General features: G+C 47.6%; 1 protein-coding gene across 3 annotated transcripts in view; it reads right to left on the bottom strand.

Annotated features, from left to right (window-relative positions):
• Positions 1–5,676, bottom strand: part of SLIT3 (slit guidance ligand 3) — a 471,665-nt gene extending 465,989 nt beyond the window's left edge. For all 3 annotated transcript variants that reach the window (XM_066328946.1, XM_066328944.1, XM_066328945.1), the window contains exon 1: positions 4,991–5,676. In XM_066328946.1, the coding sequence (XP_066185043.1) occupies positions 4,991–5,175 (185 nt within the window). In that variant the 5' untranslated portion in view covers positions 5,176–5,676. The remainder of the gene's footprint in view (positions 1–4,990) is intronic.
• Between the last annotated feature and the right edge of the window lie 7,146 nt (positions 5,677–12,822).

The following is a 12,822-nucleotide window of genomic DNA, read 5'->3' as shown; positions in this document are numbered from 1 at the left end:
CACGAATATGAATAAAAGTAAATAGTCTCAGAGAAGCTCATTAAAAAGTTCTGCAGGAAGTAGCCTGGTCTCTTTCATCTCAAAATCTAATCCAAATTTGTGCAAATAAATACGGGCAACATGACAATGGCCACTACTTGCTTCTGCAGCTACCAATTTACACCAGCTAATTCCATCCTCCTCCCTGCTCCCATCGCTTCAAAAGCACGTAACAAATTTAACAGCACCAGCCTGACCCTACTCAAGGCTGTGCCAACATCCACTCAAGCACCACCAGTCAGAATTACATTAGGAAAGGGAAATACCCCCATTAAAATAGAGAGTTTTCCCAGGATCAGTCCCTCCAAGAGCAAGCTTGCCAAAGCCACGTACATCACTTACCGACACACGACCTAGGGAAAAAAAAAATCTGAGAAATGCTCCATGCAAGGTTTTGGAGACTATTACTACAAACAAATGAGTGGTAATCCCTAGTGGGAAGAGCTCTAGAAAAGCAGAATGTCAGTGTAAGAGTCACATAATTATATTTGCATGTGTTTAGCATCGCCTTCTGCAGGAATATGGAAGCATTCAAGACAGGAACTTTGATTTAATTTGGAGACAGAAATGAGGAAGTTGAAGACTTATTACAAGCCAGTGCAACTTCAGCAGCTCAATGCACCTAGGCCAAAACCACCATAATAATATATTTGTGTAACAGAAACCCCAGACCACATGAAAACTCAGGAGTAAGCAGATGACTAAGCTTCTAAATTGCACCTAAATGTGGACACACTCAATTTAGCTGCTCAGACAAAGCACAGAACAGATTAGTCCTGCAAGCTTTATCGATTTAGCAAGGTAAAGAATCCTTCAAATGAAAGACAAAACAAAGCAATGACTAACACAGGAGAGCTATCAATTAAACAAGAGCCCAAGCCACCAAACATAAACTCATCAAGAACTCAAACATGGTTAAATTCTCCAAAGAAGCTTTTCTCCATATATAATGTGCTGCTAACAGACAGGGAGATAACCAGGCATGACTGGGAGGAAAACCACAAATTCAAACAGAAGGCAGACCCTGACCCAGCAGACTTGTGGGCAGTTTCTGGGTATCACTTGTTCCTTTCAGAGCCGAAGAACTGAACTGTCAGGCAGGTGGCTTTGATCTGCTCACTGCATTGATGCATCATCTCAAACTAAACGTGACCCCCAGCACTATTAAGTGATATAAAGAGCCACATGCATGATATTCTACACATACAGAAGACATTCCCACTGAAGGAAATCCTATAAATAATCAAAGCCCAGAACTGAAGCACAGCTAAGGAAACTCTGATTATGGGAGCTTGATGATGCGACCCTAAGGAAAGTTTCAGAAAGGTAAAATATTTGGGATTCTCGTGGCTGTGTTTACACATCCTAAAATTTTCCTCCTTTAATAGATCAAAATGTCATATCAGTTGCCCAGCTAAAAGAAAAGAATCACTGTGCCCAGTCCAGATTTACTTTTATTATAGATAAAGACAATATAAATACAAAACTTATTTTATCTAATAAATTACCAGTTTTTCCTCCAGAACACAAAAATTCTATCAACTTCTGTTTTTGGTAAGGTGCTAAGTTGCTTCCCAAGTGTGGAAGGGATCAGTAAATACTAACAACAGCCATAGGGCAGCTCCACCATCCTGCTCAAGGGCCCCTGAGGAGCAGCACATCCTGCAATGTGAGGGCATATTGCAGATGTGGAACACGATGGCAATCCTGAGCATTCCTTCTCCACAACAAGGATAACTGCAAGTCACTCCTGGAAGGGACAAGGATATGCTTCATCTCTGATTTTCTCCAGACTGAGTCATTCCATCGTGCAGCAGGACAGTTTTCACCTCTTCTAAGCCCTTCATGAGAGCTGAGCCAAAGCTTCCATCTCAACCACGCAATTAGATAGAAGACTAGCACAGAATGTAATAACAAGGTAAAAACTGCAACACAGACCTAACACTACTTGCTGTATTTGCAAAGCTACTATTAAAGATGGATCTGTGAAAAATTAAAAATAAGAGTATGGCATTGTTTTATAACTCTGTTTCTGTGATCACTGGTTAATCTGTGGATTTCCTCCAAGACAGAAATCATAGGTGCAAACCTACAGACCCTCAAAGTGTTGAGGGAAAAAAATCAAGCATGCATCTCATTTCTCATGAAGAATCAGTAATCAAAGCAAGCTATTAATTCATTAAATAGAACTTCTGAATAAGAAATTCTTTTCCCCTAAAGATATTTCCCATTGTTTCCTTAATGTTATATTTTCAGTTTTCCTGGGTTTCGTATTAACACAAATTTGAATAATATTTAACTTGGCTCCACTAGCCCAAACAATCTGTAACATTTGTCCAAACATAACTCGAAAAGCTTGGTGGCAAAATATTTTAAGTGGTGCCATTAGATCTCTTACTAATTAGAGCAAAAAGTTTCCGACTTGAACAGGTATGTGGAATTTTTAGCTCAGGAGAATGCAGAGAGAAATAACTACCCTTCCAGAGCATAACAGTTTAAAAAGGCACTTCGTGTGTGGCCATCAAGAAACTAGTTAAAATTATTTTCTCAACACATAAACATTTCTCCGAGATAAAAAATATTTTTGTGATTTCAGATACGATCAATTTGGTCTTATTTACACGCTAAACATACTAGTAAGATTACACATCAACCCACTGTTGTGTCATAAATAGTTACAAGTTGCTGAGGACCACAGGGCAAAATGAGATACTCTGAGATATCCTGTGGCTGACTATGTTTCACCTGTGAGCAGAATTTCGACTCAGAGGAATAGAGTCTTTCCCTCTCTATTGCTTACATTAGAAAACACAAGTTAGTGCAATTAGTAGAAATACGGATTTGAAGGAACTGATATAAGCTTTAAAACAGTTGTAACGAAGATGTTGGTGAACACTACAAAAACAGTGAAAGGTTCACAATGGACTGACAGAAATGAAAACTGAAAACAGTATTTAAAATATGGATTAAAGTGTTACCACATGACATTCTGTATCCTATTTCCACAAGGTTTCAGCCACAGAATGATCCAACAATACACTATTTATATATGTAAAACAATCTCAAACAAACCATCCAACACAGCTACATCTCATATTTATCAGTGGTGGTATCTCTGAGGTTAAATATTCAGGTTCAAACTGAATATTGTGAAATCGCTACTATTGTTCTTTTCACAGCCATTAATCTAAAATTTAAATCTGTAAATAACACCAAAAAGAACAAGACCAAGACAGTGATTATGCTCTCCTTCATTCTTTTTAACACTTAACCGGCCAAGAGCCTCCTCCTTCTGGCTCAGCTTGCTGCAGAAGGCAAGGAAAGTTCACATCCCTGTGATGCTCATTCTCACAAACCAAACTCAGGAACAACACCAATTCAGCCCTCCTAAAACTCCAGCTAGAACAAATTACCATTTATGAAATGGTTCTCAGGTGGCCAACTAACCTTGTGCTTGTGAATCACTTTAACCTGCAATTTAGAAGTTTAATTGTAGCCCTTAACTCTTTAAACCATGCACACACCTCCCCAGTGAAGCACACCAACCAGCCGTGTTATCACATGTACCTGGCGCGCTCCCCTGCTACTGGTTTGTCCTGGGGTTTGTTGTTCCTGATTTGGGGGGTTTTGGGGCTCTAAAATGCCAGGTCGCCACCCAGCAATTTCAGAGTGCTCGGTTTCAGGCACCGAAGGGAAGGTTTCTATAGCACTGACATCTGAAAGCTATTGCTCACACCGCTGAGGTTAAAAGGAGGGCTGATACGGCCGCAAAACATTAAAGCTTGTAGAACAGTGTAGTAAGAAAGCTGCACATTGCTATCATTTAAGAGCTCTCCACGCTATAAAACGCACTTAGAAACAGCCAAGGATTCTATAAAATTTCATTCTGGGACAGAACTCAGCCCTTAGGAGCGCTCTCTGCACACAAACTTTGTTTGCTTAGTAACCTCATCCAGCTTTCTTCCTCGGAGCAAAAACTGCCCGAGAATTTGAAGTTTCCCCAAGTCTATGACCCAGAAGGAAATAAAGCAGGAAGTGGGGCCATCCAATCTCCAGCCTTTGCCTACAAGTTCAAAAACGTTTTAAGTCCTGGGCTAAGGCGGCGAGGCACGGCGGAGTGCCGGGGTCAGCCCGGAGCGCCGCTGAGGTTAGCGCTCCTCCCGGACGTGTCCCTGTCTCCGCCGGCCACTCGGAGATGTGCCATCTGCTATGCATTAGGGCACGTCACAGACGCCGTCGCCTGCACCGAGCCACTGCCAGAACCCTATCAGAAAACGCCGGTTTGCTTTCAGCTTTCTCCCTAGGAATTCGCTCAGCGAGTGAAAACAGCTCAAAAACTCCCGAGAACTTCCAATGCGGCGGATTTGCCACGAACGCGTTCATTATTCTCCGTGCTCCCCACAGCGTTACGTTGCTATCATAAACCCTGAAGCAGATTAAATATTGAATAACCAGCTTCCCCGCAGCAGTTTAAAACAGAAATTAGAGGCTGTTTAATGTGACTTCTCTATTTGAATTAGTTTATGGAAGCACTCGGTTTTCCACGGTGATGAAATCACCATGCTGAGAAAAGTAAGGAGAAATTGCTACCAGCCGCCAGGTGAAAACATCCAGGTTTCTAATTGCATATTAAATTGGTGTTTGCACTGACAGTGATTACAGCCGGCAGCACTCCGGGTACAGCTCCGAACTCCATTTCAAGCAAGTCACTGCAAAACCCGATCAGGCTGAAAGTTACCGTGAAACTCCCAGACCGATCGCTGTACAAAGGCACAGCGGCAGGAGCGCTGCAACTCCTGGAAAGCTCCTCCCCTTCCCTCCTGAAAACATTAATCCCTCTTGGATTGCTGAGCTCCTGTTCGCAGCACTCTGCACTGATAGGCAGGTGTTGGGAAACTCATCCCAGGTGTTCCCACAAGTGCTCGAGAAGCCCTCAGCGGGTTTTACTTACAGTCTCTCGGCGTTCCTGGGAATATCCCTCGGCACAGTCCTGAGTCCCAGTCCATGGCAATCCACGTTGGAAGCAATACACGTACACTTATGCGGGCATCCTCCGACAGGCATCCAACTCACGGAGCTCCAAAAGCTTAGGACCATTCCAAGGCACAAAAACGCACTTCTCCCACCAGCCAACATGGTTCTCGATGGCTCCGGTGGGTATAAAAGTGAGCGTGAGCAGCCGGCCCTTAAAGATGAAATGCCTCTAAGGAAAAAAGGGGAAAGAAAACAAGAGGCTCTTAGTACAGCCCAAGGGAAACCACCACTGCCATCATCGCCGGAGCACCAGCAAAGCTTCAAAGGCGCCCGAGAAGGTCACGTTAGGTGGAAGAAGGTGGGGAATTGCCTTTCGGGCTCAGGTTTCTTTCTGTTATCTACGAACGGTACCAGAAGGCAGATAGTTTAACAGAGCTCGAGCCAGATGCGTCCTCAGATGAAAGAGAACCCGGGAGCGGAGGCAAACACACACAAAACATCCATCAGGAGCGGCGGCAACCTCCAAAACAGCCTCCTCCGCTCTGCACCGCCCCACCTGGGCCGGGCAGGTAACCCGCGGAGGGGACGGCCGGGGCTTCGCAGCGACCCCTCCGCCGCGGGCCCGCCCCCGCCGCGGGCTGTGCCGGGGCCGTGCGGGGCTGTGCCGGGGCCGTGCCGGGCTGTGGCGGAGCAGCGCCGAGCCGTGCCGGGCTGTAGCCGAGCCGTAGCGGAGCTGTGCCGGAGCCGCGCTGCCGCCGCTGCCGAGCGGGGATGGAGCGGGGCGCGCCCCCCCCCCCGCCGCGCCATTGGCCGCCGCGCCTGACGTCACCGCCCGCCCGGCCCGCGCCTCGGCGCCGCGGGTTCGAGACCCGCGGGGAGCGGGACGGGCACCGGGACAGGGACGGGAGCGCGGCACGGCGGAGCGCGGCCGGCCCGGGGACAGCGCGGGGGATCCCGGCGGCGCCTCGCAGCCCCTTCTTCCCTTCCCCGCCCGGCGCCGCGGCGGGGGAACGCGGGTCCTGGAGCGGGGGCGAAGCTGCCCCCGGCCCCCGTTCGGGAAGAAACGTGCGGGCTGGAGCACGGGAACGGGCGCGCAGCGGATCCGCGCTGCCTCTGCGGCCGGAGAGGCTCCGCCGCCTTTTGTTGCCCGCGTTCGCTCTCCCCGAGTACCCCCTGGCGGCGGCTGCTGGGCCGGGGACACCCGGGCTGCCGATCCCCGAACACCGCCGGGGACACCCGGGCTGCCGATCCCCGAATACCGCCGGGGACACCCGGGCTGCCCAGCCCCGCACACCGCCGGGGACACCCGGGCTGCCCAGCCCCGAACACCGCCGGAGACACCCGGGCTGCGCATCCCCGAATACCGCCGGGGACACCCGGGCTGCGCATCCCCGCACACCGCCGGGGACACCCGGGCTGCCGATCCCCGAACACCGCCGGGGACACCCGGGCTGCCCATCCCCGCACACCGCCGGGGACACCCGGGCTGCCCAGCCCCGAACACCGCCGGAGACACCCGGGCTGCGCATCCCCGAATACCGCCGGGGACACCCGGGCTGCGCATCCCCGCACACCGCCGGGGACACCCGGGCTGCCGATCCCCGAACACCGCCGGGGACACCCGGGCTGCCCATCCCCGCACACCGCCGGGGACACCCGGGCTGCCCAGCCCAGGACACCGCCGGGGACACCCGGGCTGCCCAGCCCCGAACACCGCCGGAGACACCCGGGCTGCCCAGCCCAGGACACCGCCGGGGACACCCGGGCTGCCCAGCCCAGGACACCGCCGGGGACACCCGGGCTGCCCAGCCCAGGACACCGCCGGGGACACCCGGGCTGCCCAGCCCAGGACACCGGCCCCGTCCTCTCCCGCCCCGGGACTCCGCTGAGGTCACCGCTGGACTTTGCGCGCTGAAGTTCAGCACCAAAAGTTGAAACTTGGAAAAGTTTGCTTAACAAGGCAAAAGCAGGTTCCCTGCGCGTGGTCATTCTGTTCCGATTTGACGCGGTTTAAGGCTCAGATATTTTATCTAAAGAGGGCCAAAAAAGACAGCACAGCCCCAAAGTCCTAGAGCACCGAGAAAATGCCAAGTCCTGGCACAGAGCGTTTTTTTAACGTAAGTCTTAAGCAGGAAGGGTCTCCCCGTAGTACACCGTACACACAGTGACCTCCTGAGCCAAAATAAAGCTGGTGATGAACATCTGCCTGTTTCAATAAACCTTGTTTTTTATTTCAGACTTAAAAATAGTTCAAAAGACAGGTTTATGACTAACTTACTTGGGAACACAGATAATCTCTTCTTTATCTGCATCACAAACTTGTGGTCCATGACTATGGAGTCTAGGCTGTGATCCTGTGGGTAGGGAAGTTTTCAACAAGGATCATGGCCAGCATTACTGCAAAACCCTCACAAACACTCCAAAGATTTGGCATGGCTAAGTTACATTAGGACTCAGGTTCTCAGATTGTGCCCAAAATATCATCTCATTTTTCTTCTACAAGTATTTAGCATTTCAAGTGAAGGGCTGGTAGGAAAAACACCTCTCTAAGATGTTCACCACAAGCTATGGATACGGCCTTCCAGTTTGCAGCAGCACATCCTAAATAACCTGTTCATTTCTGGCAATGTTTTCTTCATGTTTTGGTTACTGAAGTTTGGAATTCCCTGAGGGCATTTCTGCCCTCCTGGGTAGCTGCTTTTGCCCAAACCAGTGAGGTGTCCTCCTCCACCAGCAAAGCAGCTACTTGTCTACTGCCTTCTGTAACAGGCAAAGCTTTGACACTCAAGTGTTTCCTTGGCAAGGCAAATTTGTCAAAGAGCACAAGGAAGATACAAGTTAACCTTCAGCTCTCCTGGTCTTTGTCTGAAGAAGCAAGAAAGTTGTTTTTCTCATATAATAGGGAATTATTGGCATGAAAAACTGTATTTGTTTATGGAAATTAAGTTGATGAAGCCTTGAGATTGAACCCCTTACATGAGAACCCAAAGCTCAGTGAGGTGGCCCTTACATAGCAGTATCCAGCCCAAGGCGGCTCAGGGGAAAGTGACACAAGGTTTGAAAATGCCCAGAGGGACACGGCTGTCACCCCTTCAAGAGGCTGCTTTATGCTGCTTCAGAAAAGATTAGAAAACACTATCTTCTCATCCCAAATCCACAAGCTTGGGAAGGTGTGTATCGCCCTGCCTGGAGTCCCAAATTAACCTCTCCTTGCCCAGATCAAAAGGCAGAGGAGAATGACTTTGACCACCAGCATGAACAGAAGAAAGGGGCAATGCCACAGAGCCTTGTCCAGCCTCAGGGCACAGTGATAACCAGCACGGCCCGAGCCATGTCCCTCTCGAGGGGCCAACAGCACAGGCAGCTCCAGGCATGTCACCAACACTCAGCACTATCTATTCTGAGGCAGGCACCCTCCCTCAAGTGTGAGCCTACAACAGATCAGCTCTTGAACAAGGAACAGCTGGTTCAGAGCAGGCAAGACAGAAATTACACTTCTTAGGAAGACAAAGTACTGGGAAAGCTCTGAAGTCTCCTGTGCACAGACTGATGGCGCACGTCCTTAGCTCATTCTGACAGTGAAAATACTTTTGTTGGAACCTAACTTTCCTTGGCAGCCAGGCAACATCGCAGCAAGGAAAGGCTCCTTTTCCTGTTCTAGTTCACTTGCAATCATGTTCCCAGCTCTGAGGACAGCCCTAAGGAGAGGCACACACCCCTCACCTCAGGATGGGGGTACAGAAGCAGTTGGATGCTCAGTAAATGAGATTATAGGTAATTCCATCATAGCCTGATGGATTTTTTTTTTTTTTGTAACTGTTTTATCTATGATGAATTTCAAATTCTAAAACAACAATATCCCTAAAACCTCTTCAACACTGTCATCCAAAGCAGTTGACATATTCCATGCTTCAGTGGTAATCCCTTACAATAAAACTTCCCTGAAAGACAAGTGAACCTGATTAAGCGGCAGAAAAATTGATGAGCCAAAAACCAAGCCTATCCTTGAAACATATTTAATTTTTGTAAAAACTGAGAGGTACATTCTCCTGGATTCCGGTTAAAACAGCTCTTAAAGGGAGATGGCCACATAATCTCAAGACACAGTGGAGCAGGATGTTAACTCTGGTTTCCCTTCACACACATCCTATGGCTTCTGGCCCACAGCAATTGCCACAAGCTGGCAAACAGGTCACTCTTCATTCTCTTTCTAGGTCATTGGCAGAGGTCAGCACAGCATTGTATCATAAAACTGCATGAAACTACAAATTATTGGATAATTTGAATATATAAAATGCTTCTTCTTAATATAAATACAAATTTAGTCAGGTTATTTTTAGGAGCCATCTAAAGCTGGACAGCTTTTATCTATACTATTCCCTCGAGTATTAGACACTACCAACATTTCCATACATGTAAAACCCCTTGCAAACAAGATTACTATCAAAGGTGTGCTGTCTGCTCAGCAGGGATTTAAATCTTGCCTGCTGCTTCTACTATTATATAGTACAAGGAAATCTGGCTTCTCTTAGCAAATTAGTAGTTCACTACTTAGAACATCTTTGAAAACTGACTAACACATAAATATTTTTTTTCAAATAAAGAAAAGGCATTCTGCTTTTTTCCCCTTAGCATGGGCTGACATTTACTAAGCAGATGTTCAGAATATCTCTGCATTCAAGCAGTGCTGCCACCTAAGTACTTCTGTAGCTGTCATCTCTTGAGAATCCCCTGCCAATATCTTCAGTACCTCGCAATAGCACTGTCCATAGCAGGCTAAGAAAGCTGAGTTCTGGAGCAGGATGGGCAGAACCAGACCACCACAGCTGCTGCTTGGGGGGAAGTCAGTGAGAAAATAAAATAAAATAAAAATCCCTTCTTCTAGACAATTTTAGACATCCAGCACATGCTTCGCGAAACACACAAGCACAAGTGTTTACTGTTCATTTAAAGATAAATTACATGGTGTGTCATACATCACGTCACTGTGTCCCTCGTTGGGGACTTCTGGGCAGTTGTGCACAGGCACACGCTGTGCAGCAAGTGTGACAAGTCTGAGAAGCACTGGGCTGGCTGCACTGGGGCTGTGCATGTGGCCTGCACATGTGCAAGACAGCTGATGGCTCCCAAAAGCTCATCTTCTCACAGACCCAAGAGTCAGTTGTCTAGAGGCCTGATGAGGACTGGTCGGCTGGACACAGTCCTGAAATCTAAAAGATTATGGGCAAAAAGTAAGCCTCATGAAAGGAACCCAAGCATGTGGCACTCTGGTTGAGGAGCAGAAGACATCTCAAAGCCCATGCTGCACGACTACCTGCACAGCAACAGAGCAGAGCTTCCACCAGCAGCAACCAGGAGGGCGGAGAGGAAATGGCTAATTTTGATCACTTCAAAGGAATCAAGCCTTGAACCTTATCAAAGTCCCAGAGCTCTCAGAACAGCTCGGAGAGGAGCTCTCAAGCACATCAGACACATCACTCAATTCTTCCTCACATGACCGGCCTGATGTGAGCATTTCGAACGTGCCCGGCTCAAACCGCGCCTAATTTTAAAGGCACTGCTGCAAGCCCCGGGGGAGCAGTGACATCCAGCGAGTTAAACCCAGTCTGCGAGCGCCTTGCCTGAACAGGCACAGAGCAGGCTGGGGGCAGCCGGCCGATGCCGGGGACTCCGCGGCGGGTTCGGGCAGCAGCCGGCGGCTCGGGGCGGCCCCGGGGGCGCGGTGCCCTCTCGCGGCCATCCTCCGGCCACCGGGAGAACGCCGCTCGGGCTGTCACCTTAACCCGCTCCTGGCGGATAAAACACTGCTCGCACCCGTGCCCGCCTTTCCGGACATCGTGCCTATTGAAATAAGCGCTGAAAATGCGAGCAGCCATCAGATCCGAGACGCGACTGAAGGTTACTGCTTCCTCTGAAATAGTGGAGAGATCAGGAAGCGCAGCCAAGGAGAGAAGCCTTACATGACAGGTTAAAATGTCACCAACCCGTACGTCTTTTCCCAGAAATGCACTGCCCCTGGGAGACGTGGGAAGAGGGAAGATGCAAGACTCCCTGCCACTTTGTCCCCTGGCACGCTGGGGTTCACCACATAGGACACGAAAAGTGGGGTAACTTTAAGCAGCAAAGAATTTAAATGGGATTTCTTCCACTCGGAACGCAATGCCCATGTACAGTAATTACGTAGGAGATCATGAATGGAACTTAAACCATCTATTTTGTCTCTTGCTTTAATTCAGAGACTGAATTGCAATTGTCCTTGAAATTTGGAATTAGTTTATTCTGTCAGTTTAATTCTAATAATGGATGGTATTGAATTCACTTGCTCCTTATTATAGTTCCTAATCTGCTATTGCTCCAGCAGTCAAAGTGGGAAGTACCAGAAAGCCAACATTGAGATGGGATCATGCACCTTCACAGCTGCTGAAAAGGTTTTAAATGTGTTAAAGAATTTTAAATTACAGCTTATGAAGTAAACAAAAAGTGGTTCCACTGAAAGCTTAGTAAATTAAATTAACTTTTTCTGTATTAGATTTGTATCCTATATCAGAAACGAGCCTTCCACATTATATCCCCTCTGCCGCTTACCCTGCCATATATTCCATCAGCCAGAGCATTAACTGTTGAGTTACCTGTCTCATGCACACACAGCTTGCTATACCTTTTTCTGCTTCATGCTCAGCATTTAAGTAAATAAATGACCACAAAGAGGAAAAGAGAGGAAGGAAAGCCTACCATTCTATGCTTTTACCACTGAAAAGCTTAATGATGAGCATTTTCTTCTTAAACCTGTAGTCAATAAGAATATGGCTTACAGGTAGCAGGCAATACTCAAGACATTTCATTCCGTTTACAGGGAGTGTAAGAATCCTGCAAGGAAGTACCAAATTAGTTGAAAAACCTAAATAATTTCAATATTTATGAAATATATAAAAGGCTGTGATGTGTGGCATCCTTTCAGGCTTGAGGGTGTTACTTTTGATGCAGGATATAGCAGGCTTGGCAATGGTTACAGAAGAGACTGGAGAGTCAAAAGTTTAGAACCCATGATCTTCACTACCACATGGAGCAGTATTTCCTTAGCTTCAGCTTGTTCTGTCCCAGCTAGAAATTGTCACTGAGCAATTCTGAAAGACTCTGCATCAGAGGGCATTTAGGGTTTGTTTTGTTGCTTGTTTTGTTTTTCTAATTGAAGGCATAATAATTCATTATTCGTGGTTGTCTACACCAGCAGTTGTTAAAAGCCCCAGACAGTAAGAGGGGCACAAATCACGGCTAGAAATTTAAATACAGGCTTCTTGCTCCACCATTGAAGTGTACTAGATGCAGAAGTTTTCAGAGCTGCAGGCCAGTGAACACTTCTCTTGGACAAGAGCTAACAGCTCCAGCCTTTAAGGCCAAGCAATCCTTTGGGTAGAGACTATCAGTTTTATAATGTAACATACTTGAAGTTTTAGATATTTGACTACTTCCTCTGTTTGGAACCTAAATCAGAAGAATAGAGCAAGATGTATCCTAACTAAGGCCTTTCCACACAGGAAAAGTGTTTATTACCTTGCATTGTCTTGAAGGACAAACCTAAGCCACAAGTTTTGGCATCTTTGGAGAAAATAAAGCATTCAAGGCTGTTATAAATCACATGTGCATTGTGATTGAATGTTATTAGCACTTGCACTTAGATCAGTGCCACTGCCACAGTGTGAAATGTTCCATTACCTCACCCTGGATCCTTCACATGACCAATGTGTCAAGCAGAACTCTCTGCTTTTGAAGCATAAGTGCCTTCCTAGAATTTTTTGCTTCAAAAGGTGC

Source organism: Sylvia atricapilla, chromosome 14, assembly GCF_009819655.1.
Source record: "Sylvia atricapilla isolate bSylAtr1 chromosome 14, bSylAtr1.pri, whole genome shotgun sequence".
Taxonomy (NCBI): domain Eukaryota; kingdom Metazoa; phylum Chordata; class Aves; order Passeriformes; family Sylviidae; genus Sylvia; species Sylvia atricapilla.
The sequence above is the reverse complement of the archived record's forward strand: the minus strand, read 5'-3'. Positions and strand labels throughout refer to the sequence as shown.